The sequence below is a fragment of the Taeniopygia guttata genome, chromosome 3 (assembly GCF_048771995.1).
Source record: "Taeniopygia guttata chromosome 3, bTaeGut7.mat, whole genome shotgun sequence".
Taxonomy (NCBI): domain Eukaryota; kingdom Metazoa; phylum Chordata; class Aves; order Passeriformes; family Estrildidae; genus Taeniopygia; species Taeniopygia guttata.
In genome coordinates this window covers 52,552,604-52,566,629 of record NC_133027.1, presented here as the reverse complement: position 1 = coordinate 52,566,629, position 14,026 = coordinate 52,552,604, and the positions used below count along the sequence as shown (strand labels likewise).

At 34.7% G+C, this 14,026-nt stretch overlaps 1 protein-coding gene across 22 annotated transcripts in view; it reads left to right on the top strand.

Moving 5' to 3' along the window:
* The window catches only part of TRDN (triadin), a 225,855-nt gene that overhangs the window by 54,878 nt on the left and 156,951 nt on the right, over window positions 1–14,026 (top strand). For 20 of the 22 annotated variants that reach the window (XM_072926827.1, XM_072926839.1, XM_072926836.1 and 17 more), the window contains 2 exons: window positions 6,643–6,693; window positions 13,098–13,157. In XM_072926827.1, the coding sequence (XP_072782928.1) occupies window positions 6,643–6,693; window positions 13,098–13,157 (111 nt within the window). The remainder of the gene's footprint in view (window positions 1–6,642; window positions 6,694–13,097; window positions 13,158–14,026) is intronic. The other 2 variants (XM_072926840.1, XM_072926835.1) reach the window with 1 other exon arrangement.

The following is a 14,026-nucleotide window of genomic DNA, read 5'->3' as shown; positions in this document are numbered from 1 at the left end:
TGGTTCAATTCTCAGATGTTAAACTACTTTTCCAGATATGTATTTTTTGCATTTTTCAGGTTTTGGCATCCATTTCTGTTATTAATATTCCTTTAACAATTTCATCTGGTTTTACTTACATTGATCAATACAGCAATTGCATATCCACTATAAAATAGCATTTTATAAAAGAAAGAAAATATTTTCCATATTACTCAGATGAAAAAAGGCAAGTTACCACAAAGGTACAGGGATGTTCAATTTTAGTTCTTTTGTCTTTTCCATAATAGTGATTTGTTTTTAGTTTGACCTGAAACTTTTCAATCCAAACTTACCAGATATATTTTGAAAGAGAAAGAGAGAACTTTGGGCCACAAGGCTAGTAGGGACCCTGGACAGAAGTGTAGAAGAGAGTTTTGCAGCTGTTGAAGTTAGCCTCTTAAATCAGGGAAAACCTTATGTAAAGATATCCGTGCAATCTTCATGGAAATCTTAATTTATGCCCCAGTAATGGAGCTCTGAGAAGGTTCTCACTCAGAGGAGAGGGTCCCCACTGGCTGGAGTCTGCTGTGCCTGACCTGGAAAATGAACAACTTTTCCAACAGCATCAAAACTGGGGGGCTTGCATATTTCTTAGTGAACTTAGATTCCTTCACAGCTACTGCTGTGCCAAGGAGAGGATGTAGCAAATGGAACCCATGCTCATGACTCACAGAAACTTCTCCCTTTTGCATGCTAAACCCCTAAAAAAAATAGATTGGATCCAAAAGTGATTTAATTTGTCAAGGAATGACTATTTGCAGACTAATACGGTAAGGTAGAATCTGCAGAGTTCATGTTTTGAAATCTTGGTAGAGCAACTGAGTCTGTGATCTCTTTTTATTATTTTTTTATTATAATTAATTATTTTTAAATTTATTATAACTTTTAACACCATTCAGAAACAAAGAAACAAAACTAAAAGACCCAACCAAGCAACAATTAAGTAGATTCATATGGAAAAATATTTGTTTGATGCAAATCAAGATTAGAGATTTTAGGTATAGTTGTATACATAATTTTGCTCAAAGAGGTCTACAAGCGTCGCCTGCATTTTTTCTTTAGGAAATTACACTCAATTAATTGCAGACTGATAAAATTGTCTATGAAAAATATCATTTACTACTGGACCAATAACATCTTTACAGACTGGCATCCATAAGGAGAAACATGCCAAGACAGTTTCATGTTCCACTGGTTTTGATAATTTGTCTCTATCACTGATTTCTTTGAGTAAAGAGGTGTCTGTCTTTTGATTTTTGGTTTTAATCAAAGTGCAAGTAGCATTCCTTTTTTGATTTTAGAACCTAAAGGTAAAGGACTGCTGTCTGGGAATGAAAAACACAGCCTTAACATCTTTATATGTATTAAGAATAAAACTTAAATTTATGTTAAAATGTTTAGGATTGAAAACTTTTAATATCTTCCACTTTCAGTTCTTTCAAAAGCCCAGTCATTAAAATTCCACCATGATAAGTCTGCATATGGTCTCCCTGAAGAATGCCAGTGCTGCTTACAGGACAATTAGTCAAAGATAATTGCAAGTACCTCCCTCCCTGTAAAAAACTTTCCGATAAGATATTGCTTTTTCTGTTTCAAATGTAAACCTTACCAGAGGAAAATAAAACTCTTAAGACTAATAACAATAATAATAATAAAAATTTTTTTGCACTTTTTTTCCTTTTGCAAGGTGCTTTTTGGTTTTTCTGTGGGTGTTTTTGCCTGTAGACTACACCTCCTTGATGTATTAGTAGTCAGATAGAAGTTGTTCTAATGCACAGCTTCCTTTCTTCTCCTCGTAGCCCCGCAAGGATAGCTGTCACCCTCACCAGCTGGTACTATCTAGATTAAAAATAGACATCAGCTGCACAATTGCAAATTTCTCCTGAGGATACCAACAGCAAGAAAGTTGACTACAATTCTTCACACAGACAACATCTAAAAACACATTAGAAATTACATCTCTCCCATCTTCTAAGGCTCTTAACACCGCTCACTCTGGCCTTGCCCTCAGGATCTGTTTCCACCAACTCTTCAGGATAATCAGCTGCCTTCTACCAATTAGTCCTGATAAACTAGCAAGGATATAGCCTCACTAAATTGCTGGCAATAGCTGTAAGGATTTTAACTGCTCAAAAGCAAATTATTAACCTCTGGCTCATGAGACTCTGAGTTGGACTAATTTTCCTTTTCATGTTTAGATATTTGTCATCTCTTTTGTAAACAGAATGTCAAAGTACTGCAGGTGTATATGGCTGTGTTACCTGTAACAGCTGATGAAAAAGATGACCAGCTGGTAAAATTTTTAAAGAAAAAAATCTATTCTCATTTCATATAAAATTCCATCTGCTTAATTATTCCTTTAAAACACTAGATATATTAGAACTACAGTCTTTCTTCACTGCAGTATTTAAGTAGAAACAGGCTGGCTTTAAGCATGGATTGTAATGTTGAATGTCAGGTTCAGAGGTAAATCCCCAATTCTTTTGCTGACTTTCTGGGTTACCTTGGGTAAAGCATTCTTGTGTTTCAAATGGGGACTCTTTTTTTTCCTCACTTTGTCTCTTGTATCATGGACATTTTTAATATGGTTGTGGGGATCTTTTTAAAGGTATATTTCATCTGTTAGATGGAAACTCAGTGAAGGGTGAGGTGTAGGTGCTATTTCAACAACGCCAGAATGCTACTCACCATTTTATCCTCTAATGAAGCAAGATGCAAGGCTGTGCTTTCCCAGTAAAAGAGTCATCCCTCTAAGTTTGAGCTCCTGTGTTACAGAGATATTTATATCATGTCATAGCTCCATGTGGTACCTAAAGCAATTCATGTAGGTTAAGGCTCATGGATGCTATTCTAACACAATGAAATTAAAATAGCTGAGAATAATGCTATCCAAGTTACTATGTTATAAAAAAGGACATAACAAAAAATCAAAATCAGAAACACAAAGGCAGACAAAGAAGGGAACCAGGAGCCAGGGGAATCTCCTCATGCCCTAGCATGAGAGGCTGTGCTCTTCATTCACACCGATGTAAACCTGCACAGGGCTGACCCATTAGTTCACACAGATTCAAGGGACTGAAATTATTTTCTCCCATCCTGGCCTTCTTGGAGGCAGAGTGCACAGCCAGTGCTGTGCTCTCGTTAGACACTGTCAACTGCTGTTAATGAAAATTAGCTGTGTGAGGGGTGGGGAAGCTGCTGCCCAGACTCTCTTGTTCAGCAGGGGCTTCCAGTAAAACTTCCTGCAATACTGATCCTCAGCTGACTGGTAAGGTCTGTTTTGGGTCAACAGGACATAGAAAAATCAGCCTGACAGCAATATAGTTGAGTGTGTCTCCTTTCAGCATCTTGAAATAGTCACTTAGAAGATTCCTAGCTTTCTTTCTTGGACCTATTTAAAATAATCACCCTGTATGTTCTGTATATCTGCACAAGACCTGAGCTCTAGAGAAATTAGCATCAAGCAGTGTCCATATTTAAGGAAATAATTATCTATTCAAAACCCAAGCAATGCAAGGGGAAAGATAATTTTTCATGTCTGCCTAATAATTTAAGAAAACAAACAATGAAATATGGCTTTTAAAATACATACTCCTTTACAATAATTTAATAAACTGTGCTGTCATCTCATAAAGAATCCGAAGGGTTGCTGTGGTGACAAAGATTATCCTTGCTGCTGCTTGATTCTGTCATTTTTCTAAACATGAATTTGTAATATTTAGGATTTATTAACAATGTGTCACATTGATAGAGATGAATTATATGCTTTAAACTGGCCATGTAAGTCTTCTGTGATATTACAACCACTTTGTCAACTCAGCAATAAGATATGATGTGATTAGTACAAAATTAAAGCTATTTGTCATAAAAGATGAAGCAGAGAGTATCAGAACTCTCATAAAGCAACAACAAAAAGTTTCCAATAATCTAATGTGTTTCCTGATTTTAAATACTTTGAAGTTAACAAGAGTTACTATTTTCTCTTTTGTAAATTGATTCAGTTTAGCTTAAATTAAGACTAGATTTATTTGTACTGGGAAAGTTTGCAATGTAATGTGTCAGAATCTGTCTGAACCAGGCTGCAATTTTTATGATGATTCAAGCTGTAGTGGGAAGTTTGTGAAGAGACCATAATGATGGGACACTTTGCAGCGTGTAAAAGCATATATACACACACTTGTGCCTTAAGAAAATGTACTTCACTTCTAGGAATTTGTGTATGTTTCTTTGTGATGTGTGGTATTCTAATTGTAGCAGAAAATTTGATGAGATTCTCAGTGTGGCTGTCTAAAAAGGTAACTTTTTGTGCAACTTAGTGGAATGTTTCTTTGAAGCAAGTTCCAATGCTGATACAGTGTGAACCTGATTTAAATAACCAGCTCTAGAGCCATTGCTCCATGGGTATTTTGCAGTTAAACTAGCAGTAATTTCTTTAAATCAAAAGTAATTTTAAAACTTTTTTTTTGAAATAACAAAGATTATTCTTAATTATACTTATTTTTTCAAGAAAAATAGGCCTGTTTTCTGTAGTGAGATATGTAATATATGGTAGAAATGCAGCAGAATGAGGCATTTTAAAGCAAGCAAGGAATATGTATCGATGTGACTCTGCCTGAAGAATATGATTTATTCATATTCATCTCTGTATGTAGGGTGACTGGTTGAACTGGGTGAGATATGTCTCCACTGAATGTTGCAATGCAGAGGAAGTGACTCAGCTTTCATTATGTCCCCTGAGTCAGTGTTTGGAGGCAGTCTGGAACAGTGGCATGGAAAACTGCTCAGATTGCCCAGAATTAGGGAGCAATCTTCCATCTGTTCCTGTCCTGCACTATTCCTACCACTTATGCTACCTAAACTAAACCATGTAGCTATTTAAACAAAACAAGTGGGAAACGTTTGAAAATCCAGCAACAGGATTCTCTCAGTCAATAGAAATAAAATACCCTCACATATTTGAAAGAAAAATAATCTGGGCTCAGCTGAAAAACTGTAAATCAGTAGAGTATATTTCTTCCTATTCTCACCCTTTGAGGTTCATAGAACTAAAAATGAACTGCACATCCAGACCAAAAAGAACAAGATGAGAAGTGAATAAAAATTTCTTTTAGCCTAATGACATCATATAATTATCTTAGTTATGTTTCCATACATTAGTGGTTCACAGTGACATATTTTACTTTGTTACTCTTTATCAAAGTGAAATAATATTCTATCTGAAGACAACATAGCCTGATGTCATAGAATAGTTATTTTTTTGCAAACCACACACAATAATTATTTCAGATACCAAAAACCATACAATAAAGTCATTCTTCATTCTTTTCAAGGACTTATGTAAATATCTGGGGAGGGAAAATTCCATTTCCTACTGGATTACTTTGACAATGTGTATCCTGAGAAAATTACTAATGTTGTAACTGAAACATTTGTCTTCAATAGACACTAGAGTAGCTTCTTAGACTTGAGATGCAATATGCATATCTTTTCCTCTGTTGGATTAATTCTGGGGTCAGTGCTCCTGCTATTTAGACCCTGCAGACCACAGGTAACACTGAAACACAAGAAGGCATCTCCCACAGAGTCCAGAGAGATTTGCATTTGCTTTTGTCAAAAACAAATTTCATACAAATTTCATTTTAGAGCGGTTTCCTACTGCAGGAAATATGTGCACAATATGATAACCCAGGCACTCTGCATAGTCCTAATGACTTTATTACACAGCTATAATAAATGCTTCTTAAATTTCTACAGCTGGGTGCAAAGAGGGCTATGCACATTTGACTTAATTCTAGTTTGCTTTTTTAAAAATTCAACATTTTACTTTTTTTTATATTATCCTAGTTTTGACACAATAAGGACAGTAGGAAAAAGATTTATATGGAGGTATATAGCAGTAATTTAATATCAATATTACAACTGAAAATTTTCGTTCAAATGGAATGGCATAACAAGGGCAGATAAATACTGTATCCCTTCCTACCCTAAGAACACAGTTCTCAGTTTTTTGGTGTACAGCATGATCAAGTGGGTCATTCTCCAAGACCACAAACCCTAACCTAGGAAATTTTTATCTCTGTAGTTTGTATAGAGCATTGAGTCTACCTTTATTGTGTGTTGGAGATACCAATTCAGTATACGAGCTTTAAAATTTTTAGAAGATGTAGTGAAAAGAACATTTTTTCCTTCCAAAGGTAATTTGGAAAACATAGAATACTAATCTTGGTAAACCACTCAAAATAAATACAAAAAAATGTTTAGCAAATCATGTTTTTCTGAATCATGACCAATGTGTTACTGTATAACTGCTCCAGTTATACAGATCAGCAAAACCTATTCTTGCCTTTAAAAGTAGTTGTATGGATCAATTAAAAACAGAATAATTATTAAAGACACTTGATATTGTGATTTTTATCAGTATATAGTGCCTATATATATAAAATTGAACTATAGTGTATATAACTCTGACTATGCAGGTGATAAAGTCATGATGCAGCCATAATATTTTAAGCACTTTTAATTATTTTTTAATATGAGAATGCATCTGATATTTCTGTGTGTGAAAAATTATTTTAATTTTTTTTAATATTTACAAATCTGCATTGCATTTTTTTTCTTCAGAAATTCAAAAACAGAAAACAGAGAGACCTGACAAACGAGCACCAGTGAAGGGTAACTGATTGTTTTTTCTGTTTTCCCACATATATTTGTGTAACATACAGTCTCTTTGTTAACCACATAATTTTTATTTGTTAACTTGGTTAACTACTGCTCTTGTATCATAGAAGCGTTTAAAGATCAGTTGGCACATGAGACTGCAAATGATCAAAAATTCTTGTATACCGTAGCATTAACAAAAAAAAAATGTAATTTTATGCTTGTGTAGCTAGATTGAAAATGCACATTCATAATAAGATTCTCCTGCCCAAAGTTCTCCAGAAATCTTTTTTTCTACCAAAGGTGCAAGAAAGTTGAGTGTTGATGAACTTCCTCTGGTGCAAAAGGCATGAAGTGTGTTGGGCAAGGAAAAAAGCAAATTTATAGGCCACTGGGTGCCATCCAAGTTAGGAAGTCATAGCTAAGAGTGAGCCAGGTGTGTATCAGAGATAAGAAAAACTTCCACTTTAAGATCCTGCTCTTTTTCAGACTGTTTAATCTCCTATAACTGGCACTTTCCAAAAATGCACAGAGGAACTGGTTTGGACTGGTTTTCAGAGGCCATATAAAAAAAAAGTGTTTTCTGGGATATCTGAAGGTTTTATTTGCCTAACAGAGCTCCTCCATAAAGGCTGGGCCACATAAAATTTCATGAGCCTCCCTCTAACACACCAGTGCTCAGCTTGATAGTGGTAGGAGGAAGCAAGAAGGAGGCTTATTAAAAATATTGTGTATACACGTACACCGTCCCTCATGCAATTATATTCATTTCTATATGTATTCTTAGTGTGCTTTTATAGTATTTTACACCTCTGTAAAATGTTTTTATAGTATTTTTCAGCTCCAGTTTTGTGCTACTCAGGGTCATCCGGACTGCCTAGAACTGTTTCCCACCTACTTAATAAGCCATGTTTTATAAAAATGAAATTTTTAGGCTACCAATGGGCAAGCCAGGCAATAATAAACTCAGATTCATTAGCAAGGATCCCAGTTAAGGTGTTTTTAAGCAAAATAATCTAAAAACACAAATGATGTTGCAATCGTGACCAAAACAGCCTTTTGTGTACTATTTCATCTATACAAAAGTGCATTTCTTTACATAAAACAATATGAACATTGCAGAAATTATTACAAAGAAATTGTAAGATGCCAGAAAAAAAAGTGTTCAGGTGCCATAAGTTAAATTCCATTATTTATGTGCCTGATAATGCAGTCTCTAGTTATGCAATCAATTGCTGAAGCACAATTTTTTTTTCTCTATTTTGTTTTCACGTTTTATCCCAACAATGCAACTTGTACATAGGAGGAGCAATGACAAGAAATCTTTCTGTCTGGACTCTGTCTACAGTGTAATAAAGGTGTGAATCCTTAGGGAATTTTACTACTACCTCCTAAAGTACTTTTCAGGAAATATGTACAAATGCAGTCTTTTATTGTTTTTAACAGAAAAAAATCCAGAAGTAAAATGAATATTTTTAATAGCAGGAAATGGAAAATACACTTTTCTGTCTTTTGCCCAACATGTGGGAACACTAGAGTTTTAAAAGTAATTTAATTATATTTTTTGAATAGTCAAATCCTCCGAGTACAAGTCCCACAGTTTGCAAGGGAGTTCAATCTATAAGCCTAATTTTTGAAAGATTGAAGTGAAATATGAGGAACGGTTATAATGAAGAAAAATCCCAGATGGAAGTGACTGAAATTAAAAGATTCAAACAGTATTGAGAACCAGGCAAACTTGTGCCCTAAAATTTGCTTTTAATTAAATATTTTGATAAACTACTAGCAATAATGTCCATTTCAATTATTGTAACAAATCTAATCCTGGAAAGAAAAAATACTGTGAGAAATAATTTCACAAATCTATTGGTCATGCTTAAGAGCCCTGAAATCAAATTATTTCATGATAACATGTGCATACAAGTACATGTTCACTACAAATTAAGGTCTTTCCAATTTGGTTTTTGAGGTATTAGTAATTTCACAAGTGGAGTGGCACTTGGACTGCATGACCAGGAGCTTCATCAGCCAGCAGCAGCACAAGGGATGAATTATCTTTCTGTACACAACTGTCCTGAGCATGTAGATACTGTGATCTAGATAGATTTTGCAGGACTCTGAGTCACTGCTGGAGCCTGTTTAAGAAATAGGCAATATAACTGTTATTACTATTACTACCAATAAGAGTTAATTATGCATTTTTTGACAATAAGAACAATACTAAAAAGTGTGGAGATTATGTATATTTAAATACAAAAGTTTTGTCTAATGGAAGGTCCAATGACAATTTTTCATTTTGATGGAAAACTGATGTCACCAGTGAAATGAATTGCCCTGCCTTTCTGGGAAATAGCTCTAATTAAAACAGAAATTGAGAAGGAATGGGAAAACATTTATTTACTGCGTGGCTTTTCCCAAAATCACTTCACTAATACATTGCAGTTGGAATGAGGCATGGAAGAAAACAATGTAATGATGGATAATTTGCTGTAGCTGGAAGACAAAGTATTTGAGACAGCTAAATATATAAATAGAGCTAGACCATACAAATCCTAGTGTTCTAGAACCCCACGTAATTTCTCCAAGTTAATAAATTAAAGGCATATTTCATACACAGACAAATTGTCTAGCCTGATTTCTCAGGGTACAGCTACAGCTATGCCTGCATTAGCTTTAAACTGGAGAACATGGTACAGATGGAAACATAGCTGTAGTTCCCTTAAATTATGTATTTGGACTTGGCAGTCTATGCCACTCTCCAGACCAACCCCTTTTTTTACAGTGTTCCTTCAGGAAGAATTAAGTTGTAGCCCTCTAAAGTTGCTTTGCTTCCAAATGAAAGCATCTGGGCAGAGATTTAACGCTCTCTGACTAATGCACTCAAACTTCATTGTATTAGTTCATTTATCTTAACTTTCCTGAGAGTGCTGCTCTGTAGACAAGCACTTAGTCTGTTAGCTGGAGCAAGCAATCTCCGCTTCATGCTTACTGCACTCATCACCTGGCTTTGTACTAAGCAGTAGACTTAAGACTTACTCAGCTAGAAACTATTTTTGCTTCTCTTAGGTACAGAAGTAGTGCCTTACTACACCTCTTCTTTTCTCTCTTTTTGTTTTGGAAGGTGGAATATCTGTGTTGGAGAACTTTATCCAAGAAAAACTAAATCATGTCCCCCTTCACTATGTCTTCAATTTGATGAAAATAAAATCTGTGATTATGATTGAAATTAGAAAAATTCTCCCACATATATGCGATGCTTCTTATTTTTATTTTTTCTGTGAAGTAGATAGCAATATTCTTACTTTTATTTTTCTGTGAAGTAGATAGCAATATTAAGTCTGAAATACATTGTTAAATTTCCTTAAAATTTTCCATTATAAGATTCTATTTTAGATTATTTATAAATTTATCACATTCCAGTCACTTAGGATGAGATTTCCCATGTTCATCATTTTGCCTCAGGCTGAATTTTCATTCAAAGGCATGCAAAAATGTTTCAGCAATTTCCAAAATCTAGGTTAGTGAAAATTAGGTTGGGGTGTTATATTTTTTTTCCAATGTTAATAACGCTCCACTCTGAGCTTATGACTTTTTGGTGTTTGCAAGGAAGTCCAAGAAAATTTCTTTTAATTTGTGGAAAAATTTTACCTTCCACAATTGTCATAAATTCTCTTGTTTTTAAGTGTAGTTATTATTTTCCCTTATGGATGTCACCAGCATCCTAGTATGAAAAGTAATAAAATAGGTGATCTTTTAATTACAAAACATATCATAAGGCTAATAAAATGGTTGAATTCAAATTGAATGAAGAGTTTTAATTTCAGTATTTTTCAGCTGACAAGTAGGTAGCCTTAAAAACACTTTACACTTTTGCATGCTTGTGCTCTTTTTTATCTTTTTTTTTTTTTTAATATGGAATAGAAAATCCAATAAACTCTAATTTTTTTTTTTTTTTTTCACAGAAACATGGCAGTATGGCCAGACTAGCTAATTCTAAAATTGAATACTTGCCCCTAGAATTGTGGTCTTGAGAAAGGGCATGTATTAAGCCCTTGAAGAAGAAAAATATATCCAAGTGGCAAAATATGGAAAAGATCTGTAGGCAGTGATGTATTTTATATTATAGAGCTTTTATAACTACATATGAAGTTGAACATGAAAATATTTTGGGGGAGAGTTAATATGTTAAGAAATATAAGATTTAGATTTGTTAAAACAAAAGCTTCAGTGCATTTTGTTGGTCTTGTGACTGAAGAGTCAAAAATGGCCAGTGATCACAGCCCTGAAACATGAACACTTTGAATTTTGGCAGCACCTGCCCTTCCCAAATAAGGGAAGCCATAGCTCTGACAGTGCCCATAAGAGGTAATGATAAACATTACAATCTGAGATTAGCAACCTCTGAGTCTCTGGGGATATCAACACACAGGATAACACTCTCAAGCTAACTAGAGATCACCTTCAGCCTATAATTGGGAAGAGAAAAATAGCTTATGCTTATGCCAGCCTGGTCTCTGCTTATCCACATTCCAGGCTCCCTGCCCAGATACATCAAGTTACTTTTCTTTCTCAAGAAGGGGCCAGCTGATCCCTTCTTCATGTTTTAAGATGTAATCCACACAGATATTAGTACTTCCTTGTATTTTTGCTGTTTGCATAATTTTGAGGATGTGAAACAAATTTAAATTAGATATTTTTGGTCCACTTTCAGGTCTGCTGACATTTAATTCAGTTAGTGTTGTTCAAGGTTCATTTTATGGGTTTGCTGTGTGGGTATGGGTTTTGTTTGTTTTGATTTCTTTTGGGGTTTTTTTTTGTTTGTTTTCCTGTTGTTGTGTGGTTTTGGTTTTTTTTTTTCTCAAATCATGAAATAAGGAAATAGTATTGAAAAACTACAATAAATTTTTAAAGTACACAATAATCCCTCTTACACAAGTAAGATGCCCTGTGGATAAAAAAAAAAAAAAAGCTTTCTGATTATCAATCTGTCCTGTATAGTTCAGCTGTATTTTTTGGCATCGAGACTACAAGAGCTTTTGTCTGAATGTGCAGAAGCTCATGTTTCACTTACATTGACCATCTCGGAGCCATTGTTTGCAAAACTCTACTGTTGGTCCAGCCAAAACTGATAAAAGTGTTTTGCACGGAGACAGCATCTACTAATATAAATGCAAGATGTAAAGCATGCTACAATTTCTGCAAAAAATACTCAGCTGGGAGAATGATTTTTTCTTGGTATGCTCCTAGATGTGCTAAAGCATCTGAATGAGTTGCAGTCTGTAATTCATTCAATAATACATTGCTGGTGCTGCTGTTTCCTTCACAGCCTGCTTTTTTTAGTGTAAATTTGCTGTCCACATTCTTTAAAGGCTTTGAAATATCTCTGCTCAGTCTTTTGAAATATCTCTGCTCAGTACGGCTGTTTGTTATCACAATAATTTACTTGTTGCGGCTGAAAATGGGTTTTGGATAATCCAAACACATATAAACCATAATGAATTTACCAAATGTTCTGAATTATTTTTCTTAATGACTACAACCTGCTTTTTAATGTGTAAACACTCAGCCAACAAAAAAGTGCTTGCACTTTTGTGAAATGTCATTCACTGCAAAGCTGGTGAAAGGAATGGATACAAAAGCATAATGTGCTTGTTTATAAAGCTCACTGTCTTTTAATCAGAATTTGTTTTGCTTTTTCCCAGAAGCCTGGGTACAGCAAAGAAATTAATATTTCCCTGAAATTACAAAATGCTAGTCTTTTAGTAGTATGGGTTTACTAAGAATAATATCATTAGCATGTGGGATTGAACCACTTCATAACATGGTCTGAGACCTATGTGGGCAAGAGAGTCTGTAAGGACTCGTGTTTGCCTGCCTCTTGCAGGGCATGGAGTCGGTTGTGTTTTGAACAGCTGCTCTTCCTGAGGTTACACTCTGATTAAAAGAGATGTTTTCTTGTTAATCCATCCTGTGACGGAAGTGACAGCTAAAAATAAAGAACAAAATAGCATAGAAAGCAGTATGCTGGCCGGTTTTTTGTTAAGAATAGAAAGCAACGCTGTCAAGGGCTGAAAATAATTTCCTCTGTCAGAAATCTTAGAGTCAGAGTGGTTGTGTAATGGGACCAAAAGAGAAAGGACAGATTAGATTGAGGTTGCTGAATAATCACTTTCAGAAAAATTTAGTCTGATATCTGAAGTTTTATTCAAGGAAAATATTTCTCTTGGACCTTGAATTAAATATTGATATTCAGAAGGTCTACACATCATCAAGTACCTCCAACTCAGAGCTCAAATCCATTATTTGGGTTTATGAATGCTTTTCCTTGGTCACGTTCATGAGATAATAAGTGTGCTTAATACATCTAGATTACAGATTTATTGTGAGCTGGAGTTTATTTATTTGTTTATTATTTGTAGCAACACACAGAGACAAACCTGAAAAACAAGAAAAAATTGAGAAGAAGGAACCCCCAAAGGGTATGTATTCAGCTTTTGATATTCCTTGCCTTTTTATCAGTGATTCAAAATAGTCTAATCTATTGACTCTTATACTGTTCTTGTAGATCCCAATAATATTTAAGGATGGAGGAGGTGTTGTGAAAGCCAGCTGGAAGGAGAATGAGGTTTTTAAAAGCAATTTGAATTCGTCAATGTACAGAAAAGCTGAAATTATATTCAAATATTAATAAATAATTCTTTATTGCACTAGTAAGTTATGTAAAAAATGCCCAGAACACAAATAGGGGGTTCTTTTTATTCTTTAATAAATCCAAGCATATTATTTGCTCTTGAGAATGCTTCACACCAAAATGCAATTAGTAAATTATAACATACTGGAAATGGTTCCTGTAGACATTCCACTATGGAAATCTGCTAAAAAAAATAACAGAGAAAAAAAAAAGAAAAATAAATTCCTCTAGATTTTCAGAGACACTGCGGAGCAGTTTTAGAGAGAATTTTATAATTTCCTAGTGGTGTATGCCAGCAACAAATTACAGATCTGTTGTAGGAGTCAGAATCAGGATACTGCTTACTCTCCACCCACAGCTCATGAGTCTCATGAGTTAGCTCTCAGTTACAAAAGCCACCATTTCCTTTCGTGAGGATATTTTAGCAAATTCGAATTTTGGTAGAGTGCACCTACTTGTCAAAACTTTTAATTCTTCTGAGAACACATCTTTTGTGCTGACTTATGGTTAATGAAGTCTCTTGGGCTGGAGGAAGAAAAACATTCTGGAAGAGCAAGAAGGCCAATGACCATAGTAAATTACCAAAACAAGAAAAGGGAAGAACCAACATCCAGCCACATCACACTTATTCAGGCCAAGAACACAAGTGCAGGGGAA